The 22216-nt window shown below is 39.6% G+C and overlaps 2 protein-coding genes across 3 annotated transcripts in view; one reads left to right on the top strand and one right to left on the bottom strand.

Moving 5' to 3' along the window:
- Positions 1-3646: 3646 nt before the first annotated feature.
- Positions 3647-12882, bottom strand: LOC111222248 (4-hydroxyphenylpyruvate dioxygenase). The gene is made up of 14 exons (XM_022745904.1): positions 12811-12882; positions 12573-12599; positions 12291-12353; positions 11392-11496; positions 11230-11272; positions 11056-11138; positions 9750-9839; positions 9549-9655; positions 8639-8716; positions 8165-8327; positions 5124-5195; positions 4852-4974; positions 4641-4757; positions 3647-3973 (listed from the first exon to the last, which is right to left on the bottom strand). The coding sequence occupies exons 1-14, from the start codon at positions 12811-12813 to the stop codon at positions 3860-3862; spliced, it is 1188 nt and encodes a 395-aa protein (XP_022601625.1). The 5' UTR covers positions 12814-12882; the 3' UTR covers positions 3647-3859.
- Positions 12883-14814: 1932 nt separating this feature from the next.
- mtmr4 (myotubularin related protein 4) overlaps positions 14815-22216 on the top strand; it is a 46993-nt gene continuing 39591 nt past the window's right edge. The window contains exons 1-2 of one of the 2 annotated variants that reach the window (XM_022745789.1): positions 14815-14866; positions 22109-22209. In XM_022745789.1, coding sequence (XP_022601510.1) covers positions 22207-22209 — 3 coding nt within the window. In that variant the 5' untranslated portion in view covers positions 14815-14866; positions 22109-22206. Of the gene's footprint in view, positions 14867-20697; positions 20768-22108; positions 22210-22216 lie in introns of those variants that run through there. The other variant, XM_022745791.1, reaches the window with a different exon arrangement.

The raw sequence follows: 22216 nt of genomic DNA, 5'->3' as shown, positions 1-22216 counted from the left end.
TTACAAAAGAACTTGATTTATCTTAGAGGTACTTAACTTTCACTCGTGTGATCGTGGTCTTCCTTCGCTGAGTCCATCTCAGCTGAGGGAAGCTTTACCCTCCAGCCTACCTCAGCTCAGATTTCTTAACATGCCTCACACAGGGGGGTCTTTAAAGGTACTGCTGTAGTAATTTTTTTTTTTTTTTTTCGTTTGTGTGTCACAACCATGTAGCTCCCATAAACTCAACTCAAAAAGATCCTGTTGGCAGTCTGACCTGTCCAAATGGAGAGAAAGGTTGATGCTCAGCCCCTCAAACAATGAGCATTCACTGAGGTTGCTGAGCCGTGCATGGGCCTTGTTTTCATTATTTCAATAATGGCAGCTGTTTTTAACATTTTTGTTTGTGTTTTTGGATCATTTTCTGTTTTGTTTTGTTTTTTTGTTTTTTTTTTGTAGTGTGTAATTTTTTTTTCACCTTTCAAAATGAACCGGTTTTGACTGAATTATGTCATCGTCATTACAAGCTATTGTCTCGTTCTTGTCATTTCTCTTGCCAGTGGTTACTTCACATGTTTGACCTCAGTGCTGTTGAACCCCCTGATCTGTGCAGAGTGAACAGGCCTCACCAGAAGGATAACAACCACATCCTCTGCTCCTTTAATGCCCATCTCACCCCCCCCCTCCCTCCCCGCTGTCTCCCAGCAACTAAAGCTCTAGAAAAATGACTATATAATAATGATAATAATATAACTGGAGTAAAGCCATGCTAGGTAGACTTCACAGTCCCCAGCATCAGCTGAGTCTGTTTGCATTAGCACCAGTTTAAAGAAAGCTTGGTGTGCTTTTCCCATGATTTCACACTACAATGGGTAGAGTCTGAGAAAAGTCTCAGGAACAATCAAACACTGGAAAGATGGGAAGAATTTATCTTAGTTACAGTAATGATACCCACAAAAAAAAACAAAACATCCATTGTCGTGGTAAATGTGCATCGCCAGTCCCTGCTTTTGAGCTTACGGCACTTGAAGGAAAATCCACCTTGAATCAGAAATCAAATACAGTATTGAGATTGATTTTTTTTTTTTTTTTTTACATTCTGGTAGTTTTTAAATTTTTAACCATCTCTCAAAGCTTGAAATGACAGAATCCATGTTTAACTCTTTGTTGCCCAGTACTCCCTCTGTGCTCCGACAAAATTCCTCTGTCCATTAAACTGTGTAGATAAAGGTCGACCTCACCGCGCCATCAAAGATCTTGTATTTGGCTTAACCGCAGACATCTTCATGCTCACATGTACTAGACTTAAATAATCCCAGATCAGAGGAGGAGGAATTCTGTTTTAGCGTGGACTTTCCCTTAAAGGCTCAGTGAAAATGTGAAAGGATTTTTCTTTGCAGTCAGACTGCAGACACAGTTTAGCTTAGCACAAGCAGCAGACAAAGAGCTCATGGGTATTGCAGTGTAACCAGTAGCACTTACTAAAAGCCTTACACGTGCCTTATTCTTTCAAACTGTCCTAAATCAGGAAGCTCCTGACACACTAAGCTCTTACCTGTCTAACCAAAGACACAAAATCTTGAACACAGTGAACTTCTAACGTGTGTTGTGCCTTTTGTTTTCCTGCTTTATCCCTGTCCTTAAATCTCAGAATTAAAACTTCCTTCACTGACAAGAGGGAACGTGCTAGAATCAAAGTGGAAATCATTTTGGACTCAATATTTTGGACAATCATGCAGAATTTTTCACCTGCAGTTCCTCAGAGTAATACCTCACACAGCGTCCTCTAGCTAAAGTATCAGAGTTTCCTTGTCTGCTATTTTTCCTGCCCAAACAGTCTCTGAGATGGAAATGACTGAATTACAAGCAGCACTTTGGCTTCAGTAGATTTTATATTTAAAAAAAAAAGAAAAAGAAAAACAACACAAATCTAATAGTATTAATTCAAAAAACAATCCCAAAACTATCAGCACATTAAAAAAAAAATAGCATTTGGTGATGCCACAGAATATCTGATGTGATTTCATCCTGTTCAAGATCTTTCTCTTTGTGTTGTTTATGTTTGTTTTGTTATGTTTTGCAAGAATAATGAGCTGAAACTGCCTTTTCTAATAGAGTAAAAATCCCTCCAGAACTTTAAGGGATATATCAGTATATTTTGGATACTTTGTGTACAAAAAGAGAACAACAAAAACAGAAATGAAATAGTGTTGTATTTTATATATAATAGAACATTTCAATATAGTGACATGTCACTAATATATTTATTTACTAATATATTTATCCATTTTGTCCAGGTTTGAAAGAGTGGTTTCTGTATAGACTGAATGTTCCTATATGGAAACTGACCAGTGCCATCACAGATGTATCAACCTGTCTTCATTCCAAGTATATGCAAATAAATTATTTTGAAATAAAACCTCTGATGTCGAGTTGAGTTTTTCTGCAGGAGAATCCAGTGAAACTCCCACAGTCTAAAGAGCTGTGTGTCAGTGTAGTAAGGAGCAGTTCCCCCACTTCGTTTAAAATCAAACCATTAAAGTGTCAAAACTTTGATTTACAATATGATTTGGTGCCGGGACCCTTTGAGGAAATTGTATTTAAAGAGTACAGAGTTTAAAATATGCTGCTAGAGGAACAAACATTATTAACTATAAAAGTTGTATGATAATTGGAATAAGGATTTTAAGATAATACAAAATGGAAAAAAGTGCTTGTATTTCACCAAGAGCATAACCACTAATAAAGCTCTATGGTAGACAGATGACAAACAGAGATAAGACTCATATGTTTGATTCAAAATTGAAAATTGAAACAAAATCCATATATTGACATATTGTATATGTCTAGCTAATAGAAATATGTATTTAAGTATGTCTGTTTACATTATAGGTTTATATTTTAGACATATGTTACATGAATATATATCTATCCCAAAGCCTGCCAGTAAATGTTCATTATTTAAGTAGATATAAAAGATACATTAAATTTAATAAAAAATTATTAGAATCTTTATGAGCATGTTGTTTTAAGTTGCATTTCATATACGTTATAAACTAGTATAGTAATCCATAAAAAGTCATAGTATATTAAGGTATATATATATTATATGTATATATATATATATATATATATATATGTGTGTGTGTGTAGGGGGGCATTTATATATACATCTATTGTATATAGGACATATATATAGGGCATTTCCTCTTAGGGGCCCCCTGGTGGCCGTGGTGCCCTAAGCACGCCCTGACCTCAGTGACAGTGCTGTTGTAATTTCTGCACTTACATAAACATAAAGCAACAGGAACATTTTTCTGTCCAAATGAAAATATGAATTTTGTTATAATTTGATCTCCAACCTACCGCCCGCAGCCAGTTAGCTTAGCTTAGCAAAAAGACTGGAAACAGGGGGAATCAACTAACCTGGCTCTGTCCAGAACCCACCTACCAGCTGCTCTAAGGCAATAAGTATAAGTGAAGTGTAATGGGTTTTTTTTCTCTGCTTCACTTTGCTTTTTGCTTTGTTTATTTTCTGACAGAGGCATGAGAGTGGTATCAATTTCCACAGGTAGCTCTCAGCGATTGATCAAATAAGCGTATTTCCCAAACGTCGGACTATTCCTTTCATATCACCTTGTTCCCCAAACAGACACACCAACCCACATGAACATGACTTTCTTTATTTAGCCATACAGCACGCAGTCCACTGACAGCTTAAAGCATATCTGATAGCACTTGCACCTCGTCACATGAAGATATTCAACACCCTGTATATGTGTTTGATATACTGTAGTTGTGGTGGGTGCTGTTGATTGCCTCTGAAATGTAGAGCCATATATAACAGTCTAAGTGTGGTTTGGCAGCAGCAGCGTGTGGATCAGTTGAAGGTTTTGGCCTGGCCTTCAGGTGTCAGCACGGTGAGGTTGCCCCTGGCGTCTTGGTCCTTCTCAATGGCCTCAAAGAGAGACTTGAAGTTTCCTGCCCCAAAGCCCTGGACGGAGAACAGACACACACAGATGGCTAATTACCCAGAGATCTACCTTCTTCTGTGTCATTTGCTATTGCTCTGGGGATCTTCTCTCAGACACCGTTCAAGTGCATTCAACACTTTGATGTTGACTCACAAACGGCAGATAAATATTCTCAGCGCTCTGACGGGGGGGGGAGGCTGCGCTCGCCAGCAGCTCACAAATTAATCATGTAAATATTTTCATAGATAATGAAAAGATCAAGAGTTGGTGGTTGCTCTGAGAGATTCAGTTTCTCACTTTCATGCATTGTATCCACATCTGTAGACTCGCTGAAATGCTGCAGAGTGACACGATGTGCCTGTTCTGACAAGCAGAGTGGGTGCTGGGTGTTATAAATTAAGTGCCACAGGGTGCAACCCAATCCAAAGATCCCCCTCGCTGTGAAGCAGTGAGCCTTTTAATCTGTACCTGTGATAGATTTACCGAGCTTTTACAAGTGGGCGACTGTTAGACTGTTCGCACTGGGTGGGAGCTGTAAACAGGTGTTCTGTCCCGGCTTCTTAAACAAGACCACAGGCCTGTAAATCCCATCAGTGACGGCTTGAACACAGCAAAGACGTAAACGCTAGAAAAGATTTCCCTCAGCTCACCAGTTACACCAGCAGATCTGCTTAACTGGTCACTTACAAAGTGGTTGTACCGCTGGATGACCTCCAGGAAGAGGGTCGGCCTGTCCTGAACGGGCTTGGTGAAGATTTGGAGGAGGTAGCCCTTGTCATCGAAGTCAACTAAGATTTTCAGTTCCTTAAAAAGAGAAACACACAGAGTTAACATTTCAGTGCACGAGCGAAAAGGCCGTAAATAATTTCACACTTGCTGAAATAATACGTCTCCTCACCTGTAAACGGTTGAGGTCCTCCTTCACCTTGATCTTGGCGGTTTTGAGTTTCTCCCGCAGGGTTTCATAGTACGTGTCAGGCGCTGCGAGGAACTCCATCCCTCGGGCTCGCAGGTTCACGATCTGTTTTAAGACAAAAAGAGGAAAAAAAAAAAAGAAAGGAAAAAAGAAGCAGGATCTAAAACTTGTCTTTACTTGTAGAGTTTGTGAGGCTGTGCAAAGTCTGTGGATTATCGTGGAATTTTGATGATAATTCAACATGGGAGACTCACGGTTTGGATGATGTTTGACGTGTTGAGGGCGATGTGCTGAACACCTGGTCCCCCGTTATAGTCCACATATTCCTGCACAGAGGGAGACGCGCGACATGAAATGCACTGAACCAGAAGGTGTCACAACCCCCAATTAGCTAAATGTGGCCACAAGTGCACGCATGTGGAGTAAGGTATCATTACTAAATTGTTCATTTAGCACTCTGGGGAGCCACACGTGGGCCCCTGAGGGACAATTTCCAGGACAAATCGCTGGGATAAACCCAAGTGCCAAAGACAATTACTCTGAGTGTTGTGTGAAAAAGTCACACCTGGATCTGTGACTTCTTCTTCCCGATGGCAGGTTCATTGATGGGCATCTTGATGGTCTCTTCGTAGTTCGTCACCACTATGGACCTCAGTGCACTGTACTGCGTGTGGATCTGCTTGTCATCTATCGACCAGAACCGGTGGAACATCAAACAATTCTGATACCTGGAATTTGCAGAACACAAACAGAAAATCTGATGATAAGCTAAAGGAACGAGACAAACCTTATTTGGAATTGAACATGCCTCTTTTCCTCTCGGTGACTTCTTTGCTCTTGCGGTTTTTACAGACCAGCGATGTCGTGCTGGGGCCGAACATTTCACCCTGACCATGTGCAGAGTGTTTACTTGTCCTTTTGCCCCTTTGTGTGTCTGCTGTGCCAGTTGTGTGTGTGTGTGTGTGTGTGTGTGTGTGTGTGTGTGTGTGTGTGTGTGTGTGTGTGTGTGCGTGCGCACTAAGAGGAGTCTTACCAGTCTGAAACTGGCACCATTTGATCATCTGGCTGGTTTCCCACAATGTGATCGATGAAGTTCAAACCTGCTGGTGGACTAAAGAAAAGAAGAGAAAAACACACAGGATGGGTACTTTTCCATTAAAGTTCAGCAAAAATAATTGACAATACCTGGTGAATATAGGTAATGCATCCATCCGCCCTCAGTTTTTGTACATTTTTATCTGCCACAAAATGTATTTATTTGGTATTTTGGGTTCAAATTTGGGAAGGTTGTGCATTTTTTTAAAAGGAGGGTGACCGGCAAAGAAACACGTTTTTCAGCAGCTGGTTTTGTTTCTACTGTAAACTGTAAAAATACCAAAGACAACACTGGAGAAACTGGAATAAAATGTCACTTATCACTGACGCTGTCAAACTTCACTGTAAACTATAAAATACTTTTTAAGATTTATTAAACAACCTGGTCATCTACTGTACTTCACTACAATTTAGAAAGAGAGGTCAAAATAACTGAACTGTGATATAAAAAAATGAAATAATATACAATAGTATATGAAATAGTATATCCTCTGTATGAGTGTGTAACGAGTACTTTTACTTTTGACACTTTAAGTACATTTTACTACTAATACTTCTGCACTTTTAATGAAGTAAAATTTTGAATGCAGGACTTGTGATGGAGCATTGTACACTGTAGTATTAATGCTTTTATTCATGTAAAGGATATGAGTAGATCTGTGTGGAGCTTCAGTATAGATTCAGTTTGACTAAAAGAAGATGCATGGAAGATGAGGTATGTTGTGAAATGCAAAACAGTTTTTTTTAAATAATATATAATCGCTGTAAATTGACACAAAAAAAAATTAAATGTAGTTTTTTGGTTCCATTTCATAGCACAATAAAATGCTGTTATGTAAGAGACTCACAGTTTGACTAACAGAGGATCCCTAAACAGAGGCTCTTTGTAGGTGGGCAGGAAAAGGCCTTTGTAGGGTCCGAGGTATTCGATGAGTGTGTGTGTCGTATCTCCATACTGAGGACCAAACATTGACACAACAGTTATTCATCTCCACTTTCACGTGTGAAATTTACATGAGGCTTTCAAATGTGCGTCACTCCTCACGTACCGTCTGAACCACAGCATACTTGACCCTCCCGTGGCTGTCCTGCTCCACCCAGGGCTCCTTCACCACCGCAGCTCCTCGCTCTTTAGCTGTCTGTCAGTGGGGCGGTGTTGGGATCAGTGTGGAAATACAGCAGCAATATACAACACTGTGTTTTCTGACTGAAGACGGCTCCTGGAAGCCCTCCAGTGGTTGAAGAAAGAACATCTCCCCACACCGTGCAGGCTCTGATCTACTACTTTACATATCTTAGATGATGCTGCTTTTGATCTCTGCATTAAATCAGTGGTGACTGTGTATCTGCAGCCACCCGAGGGTCAACAGACAGAGTTTACCCAAACCACCAGAACGACCTTGACTGAGCGTAAGAGTTCAAACGAGCCAGCAGACATCAAGGTTGCGCTGTAGTAGAGGCTGTCATAACACCAGCATGTTTACCCCCTATTTCAACACACACTGAGTGCACCACAGTCATCTTACCCAGCAGTGTAGTGAGCAAGTGACAGTACGAATCAGACTGGGTTTATCTCTACAAACTGAAGTGAAACAGTTTAGAAGAAACAGAACTGCAGTTTCAGTTTTCATCAAAGTTCAGTCAGTGAATCTGAATTCAGCGGGACTCAAATCTATAGCTTCTCTTATTTCTTGTTACATATAAAATACATATACAGTAATAAGAATTAAGTAATGCATCAATAATTATAATCCAATAATATACATTATTCTGAACATGCCATTCTGCACAATGAGTACTTTTACTTTTAGGTTTCATTTGAGGCTAATCCTTTTTATTCAGCGTTTTACTTTTAACAGAGTATTTCTACAATGGTATTCCTACTTATATATATATAGATATCTATATATCTATATCTATATATATATATATATATTTATATATAAATGAACAACTGTGTGAGATGGTAAAAATATAATTTTCCAAAAAACACACTGTCCATGACTGTCAAATAATATGAAAATCATTTCTGCCTCTTGCAATTAAATTTCAGTCAAACTCTACTTCCTGCAGGGCGTGGCCAGTTCAGTGCAAAGTGCAACTAAATCCATCAGCACATCAACGTCAAACACAAACACAGGTCTTCTGTATCAGAGTTACCAAAGACAATTACTCTGAGTGTTGTGTGAAAAAGTCACACCTGGATCTGTGACTTCTTCTTCCCGATGGCAGGTTCATTGATGGGCATCTTGATGGTCTCTTCGTAGTTCGTCACCACTATGGACCTCAGTGCGCTGTACTGCGTGTGGATCTGCTTGTCATCTATCGACCAGAACCGGTGGAACATCAAACAATTCTGATACCTGGAATTTGCAGAACACAAACAGAAAATCTGATGATAAGCTAAAGGAACGAGACAAACCTTATTTGGAATTGAACATGCCTCTTTTCCTCTCGGTGACTTCTTTGCTCTTGCGGTTTTTACAGACCAGCGATGTCGTGCTGGGGCCGAACATTTCACCCTGACCATGTGCAGAGTGTTTACTTGTCCTTTTGCCCCTTTGTGTGTCTGCTGTGCCAGTTGTGTGTGTGTGTTGCCAGTTGTGTGTGTGTGTGTGTGTGTGTGTGTGTGTGTGTGTGTGTGTGTGTACGTGCGACCTAACAGGAGTCTTACCAGTCTGAAACTGGCACCATTTGATCATCTGGCTGGTTTCCCACAATGTGATCGATGAAGTTCAAACCTGCTGGTGGACTAAAGAAAAGAAGAGAAAAACACACAGGATGGGTACTTTTCCATTAAAGTTCAGCAAAAATAATTGACAATACCTGGTGAATATAGGTAATGCATCCATCCGCCCTCAGTTTTTGTACATTTTTATCTGCCACAAAATGTATTTATTTGGTATTTTGGGTTCAAATTTGGGAAGGTTGTGCATTTTTTTAAAAGGAGGGTGACCGGCAAAGAAACACGTTTTTCAGCAGCTGGTTTTGTTTCTACTGTAAACTGTAAAAATACCAAAGACAACACTGGAGAAACTGGAATAAAATGTCACTTATCACTGACGCTGTCAAACTTCACTGTAAACTATAAAATACTTTTTAAGATTTATTAAACAACCTGGTCATCTACTGTACTTCACTACAATTTAGAAAGAGAGGTCAAAATAACTGAACTGTGATATAAAAAAATGAAATAATATACAATAGTATATGAAATAGTATATCCTCTGTATGAGTTTGTAACGAGTACTTTTACTTTTGACACTTTAAGTACATTTTACTACTAATACTTCTGCACTTTTAATGAAGTAAAATTTTGAATGCAGGACTTGTGATGGAGCATTGTACACTGTAGTATTAATGCTTTTATTCATGTAAAGGATATGAGTAGATCTGTGTGGAGCTTCAGTATAGATTCAGTTTGACTAAAAGAAGATGCATGGAAGATGAGGTATGTTGTGAAATGCAAAACAGTTTTTTTTAAATAATATATAATCGCTGTAAATTGACACAAAAAAAAATTAAATGTAGTTTTTTGGTTCCATTTCATAGCACAATAAAATGCTGTTATGTAAGAGACTCACAGTTTGACTAACAGAGGATCCCTAAACAGAGGCTCTTTGTAGGTGGGCAGGAAAAGGCCTTTGTAGGGTCCGAGGTATTCGATGAGTGTGTGTGTCGTATCTCCATACTGAGGACCAAACATTGACACAACAGTTATTCATCTCCAGTTTCACGTGTGAAATTTACATGAGGCTTTCAAATGTGCGTCACTCCTCACGTACCGTCTGAACCACAGCATACTTGACCCTCCCGTGGCTGTCCTGCTCCACCCAGGGCTCCTTCACCACCGCAGCTCCTCGCTCTTTCGCTGTCTGTCAGTGGGGCGGTGTTGGGATCAGTGTGGAAATACAGCAGCAATATACAACACTGTGTTTTCTGACTGAAGACGGCTCCTGGAAGCCCTCCAGTGGTTGAAGAAAGAACATCTCCCCACACCGTGCAGGCTCTGATCTACTACTTTACATATCTTAGATGATGCTGCTTTTGATCTCTGCATTAAATCAGTGGTGACTGTGTATCTGCAGCCACCCGAGGGTCAACAGACAGAGTTTACCCAAACCACCAGAACGACCTTGACTGAGCGTAAGAGTTCAAACGAGCCAGCAGACATCAAGGTTGCGCTGTAGTAGAGGCTGTCATAACACCAGCATGTTTACCCCCTATTTCAACACACACTGAGTGCACCACAGTCATCTTACCCAGCAGTGTAGTGAGCAAGTGACAGTACGAATCAGACTGGGTTTATCTCTACAAACTGAAGTGAAACAGTTTAGAAGAAACAGAACTGCAGTTTCAGTTTTCATCAAAGTTCAGTCAGTGAATCTGAATTCAGCGGGACTCAAATCTATAGCTTCTCTTATTTCTTGTTACATATAAAATACATATACAGTAATAAGAATTAAGTAATGCATCAATAATTATAATCCAATAATATACATTATTCTGAACATGCCATTCTGCACAATGAGTACTTTTACTTTTAGGTTTCATTTGAGGCTAATCCTTTTTATTCAGCGTTTTACTTTTAACAGAGTATTTCTACAATGGTATTCCTACTTATATATATATAGATATCTATATATCTATATATATATAGATATATATATATATATATACTGTATATATATAAATTCCGTTTTAAAAAAAAACTGCTCTTTAATTCCTTAAAACAACTGCCAACTTTAATTTTAGCAAACCTTTTAAATAGGAGGAAGTAGTCTATTTATTGGGGACTATTTTCACTGGCGTATTAATCTACATTTGGTGCTCTAGTGAGTATTTGGGGCAGCAAGATGGTCTGTGTTCTGACATAAATCAGATTAAACCATTAAAACTCACCTGGAGATTCCTAACTTTAAGGCTTCAGTTGTATGCTCCATGGCATTCATTGAACCTAGATTATTTNGCAATTAAATTTCAGTCAAACTCTACTTCCTGCAGGGCGTGGCCAGTTCAGTGCAAAGTGCAACTAAATCCATCAGCACATCAACGTCAAACACAAACACAGGTCTTCTGTATCAGAGTTACCTTGATTAAGAAGTCACAGTCCTCCACTTGGAAAGCGATGTCTTTGACTCCGTCTCCATGTTTGATCAAGTGCTCCCCCATCACTGAGGGAAGAGAAAAACATGCAGGAATGCAGACATGTGTGTGACGTGTGTTCTGCTCATACAGTCTCTGTTTTGCAATCAGGAAACTTGCCTTCATTTCCAGGATTTAGTGGAGATTCAAACGCAAATATGATCTGTGAGGAGGGGGGGTAGGGGGTGGGGGTGGGGGGGGGTGTAGAGAACCACAGATCATGGATAAACTGTAAAATCAGTGCTTATTAATTACATCAGCACATGGTGTTACACTGCATACCTTATCCTGTCTGATGACATGAGACACCACCTCTCTGCTGCCGGTCTCCAGACCCTTATAGGCCAAAGGCTCGAAGCCCATCTTATCACAGTAGAACGAGGCCGCCTGCAAAGAGATCAGACTTCAGTCTTTGATGTGGAGAGAATTTCTCATGAACTTTAACAAAGACTGTATAAGGTAGTGACTGTGGATTGTTCAGTTCAGTGTGCTGTAATAATAATAAAACTTAATAAACCAAGAAGATATGATCAGCTTTTTAAGATGAAAGTAAGTCAGATTTCTCAGATTTCCTAAACTGTAAATTTCCATATTATCCATATTATGTTTAAATGTATCAGTCTGGCTTATTTCCATTATCGATTAGTCTGATGATCAGTTTCTGAATTGATCATTTTGTGTATAACTATCCGAATATAAATAAATACACAAATTGCCCTTTATATTTTACCAGAGCTTTTTCTTTTTTGAACAAGCAAGACTCCAAAACCCAATGAGACTAACTTTACTTTCACATATGAAATACAAAGAAAAAGTTATGATTTATATTCTTGAAAAATTACTTAAATTACTTAAATTAATTGTTTGTTTGTACAGACTGTATCTGTTATTCAGAAATGAACGTCAAATTGTTCTGTAGCAAAAAGAAAAGAGGCTGGAGATTAAACAGCTCCTGGTTATTTAAACTGAACATGGAGAATAAATGTACAATTATTATCTAGTTAATAAACCAAAACCTGTTGAAGTTTCTGTTAGAATTTGAACAATTCTTCAAATACAATATTTTCTTAAATCCAAAAGGTTCATGCAGATATGAATAATGTGGTAGATAAGTAGATGTGCTTTGACTGGTACTGAGATCATGAAAAAGACACAGGTGATATAAGTGTTTGCATACAGACCTGTTTAGCATTGCCGACCCAGAAGGTGATATGATGAAACCTGACAAACTTTCCCTTTTCATGCTAGAAGACAAAAGTACAACAGAAGCATTATATATTGTAAAAGAATCACACAGGTGAGAAACAAAAACATCATAGTTTAAAATGATTCATTTATTCCTGCGACTTTCAGCCACTCATGTGATTCAGTCCTTCTTCTGTAGAACTGATAGTAATTTTAAGCGCACACATCAAACATCATCACACTTCAGATTCCTGTCTAAAAGGCAGTTTTAATCTTACCTTCTCCCCTTTATCTGTGTAGCTTGTCTAAAAAAGAAAGAAAAGATATAAATCATCATAACTTCATCAGCAAGTGCTCAGACTAACCTGCCGTTGATAGATCTGACATTTCTAATGTGACTTAATGGGTTTGTATCCACTGAAGATCTAATTATCTCCTCAATTACTCAGCTGTGACAATATCTACGTCCCACAGCTGCTCATCGTAACTGACTCTGATGATGGTGAAGTCTCTTACCATGGTGTGATTATGGATGGGCCTCAGTCCCGAGGAAAGAGTGAGATCAAAATCAGTGTCAGGCCTGACGGCGTGCAGATAAGTACTGACCTGACGACCAGCTGTGATTGGTCCTTTGGGATCTACACCCACCTGACCACCTCCTCACTTCCTGCTGCACTTGAGCTAAAAAGCTGAACAGCAGTGGGCCATGTTGTGCTCTGTGTCTGGGGTCAGGTGTCTAATCAATCCTCAGAACCTCCGTTGTCATAGGAACGTAGACACATTAACCTCAGCGGAGGGAAAGTAATGAAATACAGTCTCTACATTCAAGCTTGTTTGGGATCATTTGCCTGAGAAACTGAATAAAGTGTGTCACTTATTTACTTAAGCTCAGGGGAAAAGCTTTTTATGAATTATAACAGATGAAACACACATGAGGCATCCACAATGTGAAGAACTGAACTGAGAGCACTGCACTGAGCCTAAATTCATTAGTCGTAGTGTTGAGGGTACAAAATGAGAGATAACCCTGTCCAACACTAGACCAGACCCTCTCCGGTTTCTGATTTTCACCACCAGAGGGAGCAATACCGTCCGAAATAAACACCACAACCAGCAAACATGTACTGTAAGGTCAGACTGTAAGAGAGCCAGAACTTTCTACCTGCATAAGAACTGATTAAATTACTCCTGTGAATTATGTGAGGATTCACACATTGAAAAAAGATAAATAAAATTTTAAAAATGGCTGCAATTATGAATTAAACAAGATCAAACACCTTATCAGCTGCCGCATGCATGAGACCATCACCATATCAGGCGTATTAAAAAGCCTGATAACTTGATATCAGGTTATAAAACCATTCACATTAGAGTTATGTATTGCCTGGCTGTGCAGGGGAAAAGGCCACAGGATTGGAGCAAACACAGGGGTGAGGTGGGCCTTCATGTGGCTGTTGACTGGTATTGGAGAGCATGTGAGGTCAGGTCCAGGCTTATGAACATAAATAGTGTGTGACCACAGATACGGTTCTGTAAACTGTAAACTTCTGTAAACACAGGAATGTCAGATTTATGTATACATGCATTCACTGTCTGTGTGAGGGAGTTTCATGAGAACAGGAATCAGGCAGATATGTGTTCTTGAGGTTTGCATAGATACATGGTCAAAATGTAAATTCAAAATAAGAAGTGATCAGACTAGGGATTATATCCATTATTGACTGATCCACTAATTTTTTTTTGATTAACTGATGAATCTTTTTGTACATTACCTGTCAGAAAACAGCCAAAAATGCCTCCCACCAGTTCCCTGAGCCCAGTGATCACATATCTTTGTCTGACCAACAGTGCAAACCCAAAGATATTTTATTTGCAATGATATAAAACGGCACAAAAAACAAATTTTTGTTTGTTGGGTGACTTTTGACAATCAATCAATCATCAAAATTGTTGTGAATTAATTTTCCGTCAGTCGATCAGTTAACATTGGCTTCAGTTAAACATCGTGCTCTGTATGCAGGGGAGGACAGGCTGCCTTTATCTGCATCAAATAATTTATTAAAACACATCGCCCTTTTGCATTGACCTTTTAAAAGTTCTCCACTTCCCTCTGTTGCTTCTCTTTTTTAGTTTTGTTTTCTTGCGGATTATTTTAGGGGTTTTTCTGAAAACCACTGACAATAAGATTCAGTTTAGAAGTTCCTCATTTCAGTTTTGAAAACTGAAACTTATTTTGTATTTTAAAACCCAGCTGACCTATGACTGATATAACTACGGGCACCTGTGCACACTTACCGTACTGTGTATGTGTGTATCCAGTTTGTGCCGCGCTGTGATTTTCTATTGGTGCGCTTCAGGAGTTTGGTGGCACTTGATTGGCTCTGTTGTGGGTGTGTACGATTCGCTCACAGCATTGTTGTTGACGCTCATTGGCCAGTACGAATTCTTATTGCCATTGGTCTAGAATGTTTAGTTTCCTTAGTGACAATTGGTTGGCGTTGCAGTCATCGCACAAGAATGCGGAAGTCGTGTAGTCTACTGAGTCACCGTTGTGTCAGCTGATTGTTTCTGAGTGAGTAACTCGATTTAATTTTTAAAATTAGGTAACTTGTAAATAATGTATTGTGTGTGACATGTTCTCGGACTGTCAGAGTTGTGTTGGACGTGTGAACCTTGAGCCGTTTTGTCGTTTTCTGTTGGAAACTGAGCGAATTTTACACACTAGCCTCTAGTAGTGGTGCTGTCCGGTAGCTAGCATGATGCTAAGGTTTGCAAACAGTGCTCAGACACACACACACACACACACACGCACACGCACACATACTTTCGGTTTGTCATGTAGTCGCTTCCTAGCACAGGACCAGTTTTCAGTAAGGCTGTCGTCCACTTTCACTTTCAGCAAACATGTCTGTAAACTTTATCACTGTGGTCACCGGTTTACACCTGTTGTGTTGTCAGGAGTCAAACATCACCTGTTATTTACAGCTCACAGGGAGCTAGCAGTCTCACCGGGAAATTTCTAGATAGCTTGTTTTTTGTTCAGAGGAAAACACCCTGGAACCCCCCACTGGAGAGGAAATTCATTTTATACCAACGAGGAAATCAAACTGGTTTTACAGAAGTCATTTCATCACTGTTGTTATGTCTGTAAAGGCTTCATTGACAGTTGCTTTCAGTATTTCTCCTTATTATATAACTCTGATGCCTTCACTGTGCGCACAATGTAGGGTTTTCCAGTTCTTATGAACACTAAGGTCCATAAAGCTAGCTGAAGATTAACCAGGCAACAAATTTACTCTATTTACTATTTAAATGTTTGCAACTGACCTGCTAATTTCTTTCGCTGTCATTATTTTCTTGTTTAATCATTTGCTCTTTAAAATCATTAAAAGCCCACAGTGATGCCATTAGACTTTTTTTTGCTTAACCAACACAGATACTAGTTTGCTGTGACATAAGAAAAAAAACATATTGTAGATATTATTATCACCACTAGATTTTACGGCAATATCATCAAAGTAAAACTTCTAATTTTTATAATTAAAGGTGACATTGTGAAATGGAAAGTAGCTGGGTTGACATGACTGAAGCAAAATGCTAATTATGCTAAAACTAAATGAGGAGAAGAAATCATCTTGTCCATTATGTTTTTATGATCATTTTTCACATACTCTTTGCCTGTTTATTGTGTAGACCTATTTCGAATTAATGCAGTCTTAATATTACGATAGCTCCTCAGTAAATTCTACCTTTTAGGAAGGTTATTGTTATATTATGTCTCTAAAACTGTTGAAACGTATAACTGTCATGAAGGTGGGATTTACTGTAGGGCTGCTGTATTAGACTGCATTAGTTTTACCTAATAAACTGGCAAACAAGTGCACATGCTAATGGAAACTATGCATTGGCTACATACATGCAGCACCTGGAACCTGCCTGTTGTTGAGATGAGCTGTGAGAATGATGCAGTCAATTTAAATGTCTAAGCTGCCACTGCTGCATCTTAGTCTGAAGAACACTCTGTTTGTTTGTTACATTAGTTGCTGAACATTATTAAGAGCTTAGACCTTAGTCGTGTGCTTTAGACTTCATCCTTCCAGATCTAGAAATGTCTCAAAGAACTGTGTATTTTCATATTTGTGTCATGATGATATGGTTGTTGATTGATTTGCTATTATACTTTTTGTCATTTGAATATTGTCACTGTTCTGTCTTCAGTTTTATTTCCTTCACCATTTGCTTCACTGGATATCTCACACCCCGTACTCACCTGGTCACCTCTTACCAACCAGACATGTGCTGTTTTCTCCTAAATCTGACACGGACCTCTCTAAACAGCTGCTACCAACATTCAGTCTTGAAGGATGAAGTCTGGAGTGCACAGCTATATTCATGGACAAAAAGCGTGTCTTGATGAGATGGTATTAAGACTCGCACCATTTCCCTTGATTAGAAAGAATGGGCTCACAGTAACACACGGATGGTGCCAGTGAACCTGCAGGACTGGCTGAACAATATAATCTGGTAACTGGTTAGGTCTGGATAGGCTACAGCGCTCGCTCAATACTTTTTTGATACTGGCCTAAATGTGTCTATAGCATCAAGTATTGGAAGTAACTAAATCTGGCATTGAGTGCTTGCCTGGATTTTTACTCCTCGTTTTGTCTTCTTGTGTTGGACTCTTCCTGATTTTTAAAGTAAAGTATTATGCCTTTTGGGGTTTTCTCTTGCCTATAGCTTTTTTCATTTGTATTTCTGGCTTTTCTTCTGTAACTTGTCTATGTCACTATGTTACACATTCACATAATGCCCGTCTACCAGCTAGTTAGGCACACTCTCAAATGAAGCTAGTTAGAGTGGAGAGCGGGAAGAATTTGGTTAGTTTTAACCTGTCGCCTTGTCAAGAATAAGCATTTCTGTCTGTGCAAATACAAATTCCCTTTGTATGCAAATGACAAAGGGTGCAGGTTCACTATACAGTCTTTTGGTGACAGCAGAATAACACTTTACCAGCAACATTAGCGTTGCTATTTCCTGACAGTAGACGTTTTCCACTTCAGTCAGCATTTCAGTGAATTTCCCACACGAACAACTGTTAACAGGGCCATATACAGAAAATGTTTTATATACAGATTGTGACTGAAAGACTAAATCAATCTTATCAGACATTAACAAGGTAATGGGCGTAACATTTACCTAATAGAGACGACCTGCTGTAATCAACATGAACATCTGCAGTTGTCTCATATTTCATATTTGGGATATCGGATTTCATATTTCGGATCAGATTCAGACTCGAACATGTATGGATGGATTTGAGAAGCAATTATCTTCTGTTACTTAGTTTTAGCTACTAGTCACTTAGTTTAGTTTTTTTCTTTCATAACACTAATTGGTAAAGCTGCATGATATGCAAAAAAAAAAGAGGCTGAACTGAGGGACTGTATACAGGCAGTTTCAGATAAACAGGGACTTTTTTGTGTGAACTGTGAATCATATAAAGCTTCTCTAGTGGAGCCCCAGAATAAAGATATAGAGCTGGAAATTAGCATAATAGGTCTCCTTTAATCTAATTTTGCCAATTTTGTACCATCTTCTACTTAGGAAAAGTATTTATAGGGCTTGAATTAGACAACACTTAAAAACATGTTTATAACCCTCAAAGTAAGGGATCAAAACCAAGTACCCAGACTCGGGTGTTGTATCTGTACCAGCAGAGAAACGTTTCAGGCGATACCCAGCCACGACTGTTATTGATTGAAATCCTTTGTGAATCCTTCACTGAGCAAAAAGCAGCAAGGTGAATCATCACTCAATAGTTTTTAACATGTCAACATGGCTGTAAAATTGAAAGTAATTTACCGTTTAATGAACCAGTGTCATGTATAGAACACAATGACGATGATAGTGTACCTGAAGACAGGATTTGACTTGTGTGAGTATGCATAATACTGAGCAGGGTGGGTACCTGGGATTAATGGTAACATTTCTCTCCTCGTGTACATGAAATCTCAGTTATTGTTTCCTGACAACACTTATTGTGTTTAAAAATATCACGATGTAGATATGACAACACCCAAGCTGCAGTCTCCGGCGTATTATTTATTTTCAAGCATTTCCTATAAACTGGTGTCATTCCATCAGGGGAGATGTCAGGAGAGATGTCAAGGCACAGATGTCATCAGTGTTTTGAATTACAATCTGTCTTCTGATGCCAAATAAAATTGCCACAGAATCTTTGAACTAGCAGAATGATTCCAAATGTTGTAATCTGTGAATCATTTTATGTTTCGTGTTTTCACATGCAGAAAGAGTGAATAAGGGGAGGAAATGTTGGATTATATTTAAGGCAAAGTCCTCTATTGCACAAATTAATCCACCCAATTTTGTATCCGCCTTGATGGAAAAAAACAAACGGCTCTGCTAGTCACAAAATTTGTTAAATGGTTCCAGAGCAATTCTTTTGAGAAATAAATGTTTGTGCATGTTTTGAAAACATGGATGGTTATTAATAAAATTCATTAATTAGAGGGCTACAGGTATTAACATGCAGAATTACACTGCACTTTGGCCTCTTGTGGTTCATTGTTTTGGTTTCACAGAGCACAAATGTACCGTGTGATTCAGCGTCACATCTCTCATCAGTCCTGCCTCCAGCAGCAGCAGCAGGCAGCTGTGACAAACCCACTGCACTCGACCTGCCCAGCACCTAACTGCAAACAAAGTGAACACCTTCCTATTAAAGACCAACCCCAATGAAAATGAAAATCAAGTTTTTAACTTTGACATGACACAAAATAATTAGTCAACACCATGACTGAGTGTTTCCACCTTGAACTGCAGTGAACCAATGACAGTCTCATTAAAAACAGATTCAGACAGCCAGGGTTTCATATGTCACAAACGTAAGGAACCAATCCTGTCAACTTGTGTGGACCGGGGGCGGGGCTAAATACACCTGAAACCTTGTCAATACAGAGAGAGAGAGAATTAGCATTAGCACAACCGCTAAAACTGTCAGCAATTGCCAGTTTCAAGCTAAAAAACAGCATAAACAAATAAAAGATGCTAACCGCTCTGATCCGTCTGCTAGTCTCTGGTTCTGGTCTCAACAGACTCTGAGAATCTGAGTCTGGGTCTGACTGAAGCACAAACATGTGGCTGAGTCTCGCTGAAGTTTCCTGCTCTAACCATCTTGATGCTCTCTGCTCCAGCAGTCACCGAAACCTTGTCAGTACAGAGAGTGAAAGTTTGCATCAGTACAGCCACTAACACTGTGTCAGCCACTGTCAGTTACAAGCTAACAAATGACAAATAACTTCGCTAACCGTTCTGATACGTCTTCTAGTCTGCAATTTTGGTTTCAACAAACTCCTCAAAAACTCCTGAGTCTGGGTCTGACTGAGGCTCAAACATGTGGCTGAGTCTCTCCGATGTTTCCTCCATTAACCATATTGATACTCTCTGTTTCACCTGTCAACCTGGAGCAAGCAGCAGCAGTGGTGGGTGGGGCACAAGGCCAGATTTTTCAATGAGGAAGTAAGAGTAGATGTACTTACAACCCCCAGCTTTTGATTCGTTTTGTATGTGTGAAAACCATGTTAAGGAAAATATTAATCAATAGCAGAGGATTTTTACACAGTTTAAAACATGTCTGGAGGAATTTTAAAGGTCTAGATATTTCGCTCAGGGGTTGGTTGAGTGAAAATTTGAGCTAAACGGATGGTGAATATTGGACTTGGGTTCATCAGGAGACCAGAAACACAACAACAGGCCATTAAATTAAACAAGCACTTGTTAGCTAACACGTACGCTATCACAACTTTATAAGGCAATAATATGTCAGGTTGCTGTTTAGTTTTTCCACTCCCTAATTGCCAAATCATCAGCTAATGCAGCTTTAAAGTTTCAGTCTCCTTACTGTTGACTTGACTGTTTCTCTGCTAGATTTGTGTGTAACTCTGTGAATGAAAGGTTATTGAAAATTTTTTTTTTTTTTTCTCCACTTTACACCTCGGTTACATTTAATTTTTGTGTAGTTAAATCTTCTGACACAAGTAGGTGACTCATATTGCTTTAAATATAATATTGTTCCTTTGGTGGTGGTGCAGGGGATTTCTCCATGACTGATTAGCAATGAAAGCCATCCCTTTTTGATAAAATGAGTCATGAGTGTGTCGTAGGTGGGTGAAATGTAGAGAGTCCATGCCCTGTAGTATGGCCTCTTTCACTTTGAGAAGCCTGGCACTTACAGAGTGGGAGGGAAAAAGAGTAAGCAATAGAGACAGAGCTAGAGAAGGAGGGAGGGCGGGAGGGAGGGAGGGAGGGAGGTAGGTATGTCATGCACTGGATTACAACCAGTACGTGTTTGGGAGACGAGACTACTGCTACTTTGCAAAGCATTGAGCTTTCATTCAAGCTTAAAAGGTAGAGAGAAGTTTCAGCAAAACGTTTGATTCAGCACTTTGTACAGGTAAGAGGAAATTATGTTGAGAATAGTATTTTCTGAGTTGAGTAGTATTTTTTTTTTTCTGTTTGTGGAGCTGTGTGCAAAAGGGGGTGTGTCTGGAAAAAAAAAAAACAAGGGGGTGGAAGTGACATGACAGCGCTGCATAGTGAGCATTTCGATCCAGTTTGAAGTCCTTATAATCAATGTATTGTAGTAAAGTCTGTTCCAAACACAAGGAAGTGAACACTGTTTAGTCTGGCTGCCTGTGTGTGTATGCCTTACTGTCTTTGTAGTAAACTTACACTGAGTGTCCCCCACTCCCTCCTGACTGGGCTTGCACAAGCACAGGAAGAGAAGGCAGTGGAATATCAGAGTGTTACTTTTCATACAGTTAGTTAGTGAATCAGGTGTTTGGTTTCAGGCTGCTTCACTTCTTTTATTTTGAGTGTTTAAACTTGTTGCTTTTTTTTTACGTGCAGCCGCCATAGCAGCGCATGACTCTGTGCACATATCCAGGATTAGAGTGAATTTCAGAACCTCCTGCTCTTGTTGTGAGAAGGTCAGGATATCCACCTCCGCACCTGTTGGTGTGCTGGGTGTGGAGAAGTTGTGGAGTTTGCCCACGCTTGTTGTCTGCTCTTCCTGCAGTTATCTGTTTGGCTGCTGATAATCTGATGTGGAATGTCGAGTTTGCATTTCCTGTAACTGAGAATTTCTCCCATCGGGTCAGGTCAGCTGATCTGCCCCAAGGTTTCCATCGTGGCGAAAGACTTCACGCTTGTCCCTGCATGTCTGTTTGCAGCAATGCCTGTGTGAAGTGTGTTTACATTGACTTGACCTGATTTGTAGAGAGTGCTTCTTCTCCCAGGCAGCCAGTTGAACCATCTCTCTGTAAACCCCCACATTCCTCTGAGAGCTGCTGGACTGTGTGGATGTGGTCACTTCTATAAAATTAATCTTCACCAATTAGACGTTGTATGATTTTACTGCCAGCATTCATTCATTCATTCTTGCTGGACTTTAGACTAGTGGTTCTTAAACTGTGGGGCAAAGTGAAACTAAGTTGGATGAATATCATTTAAAAAGGGAACTTAAACAAACAAGAGCTTACTGATGTTATCATGCTGACCTTTATTTCAGTGAAACATGGATCCTTTTTAATGGTTGCTTCACTCATCATTGTTAATGATTGATTAAAAAATTGTGGTGTGAACTGTTTTTCGGCTTAAGAAGGGGGGGGGGCATGCCAGAAAAAGTTTTGAGAACCACTGAAATCCTGCCATTTTACACAGTCACATAACTCCACAACCGCCCACACACACACAAACCTCATGTCTGAAAGTAGTGTGTTTTTTCTGTTGGCAGGAGACGTCGCTGGCACAGCAGAGCCCAGTAGACAGGAGGAGAGGGAGGGATCTGAAGAGGAGCACCCAGACCAACTGTCTACAGCACGGGCTGGCAGCATGGTGAGCC

The sequence above is a fragment of the Seriola dumerili genome, unplaced genomic scaffold (assembly GCF_002260705.1).
Source record: "Seriola dumerili isolate Sdu_G_001 unplaced genomic scaffold, Sdu_1.0 BDQW01000091.1, whole genome shotgun sequence".
In the NCBI taxonomy this organism is placed as follows: domain Eukaryota; kingdom Metazoa; phylum Chordata; class Actinopteri; order Carangiformes; family Carangidae; genus Seriola; species Seriola dumerili.
The sequence above is the reverse complement of the archived record's forward strand: the minus strand, read 5'-3'. Positions and strand labels throughout refer to the sequence as shown.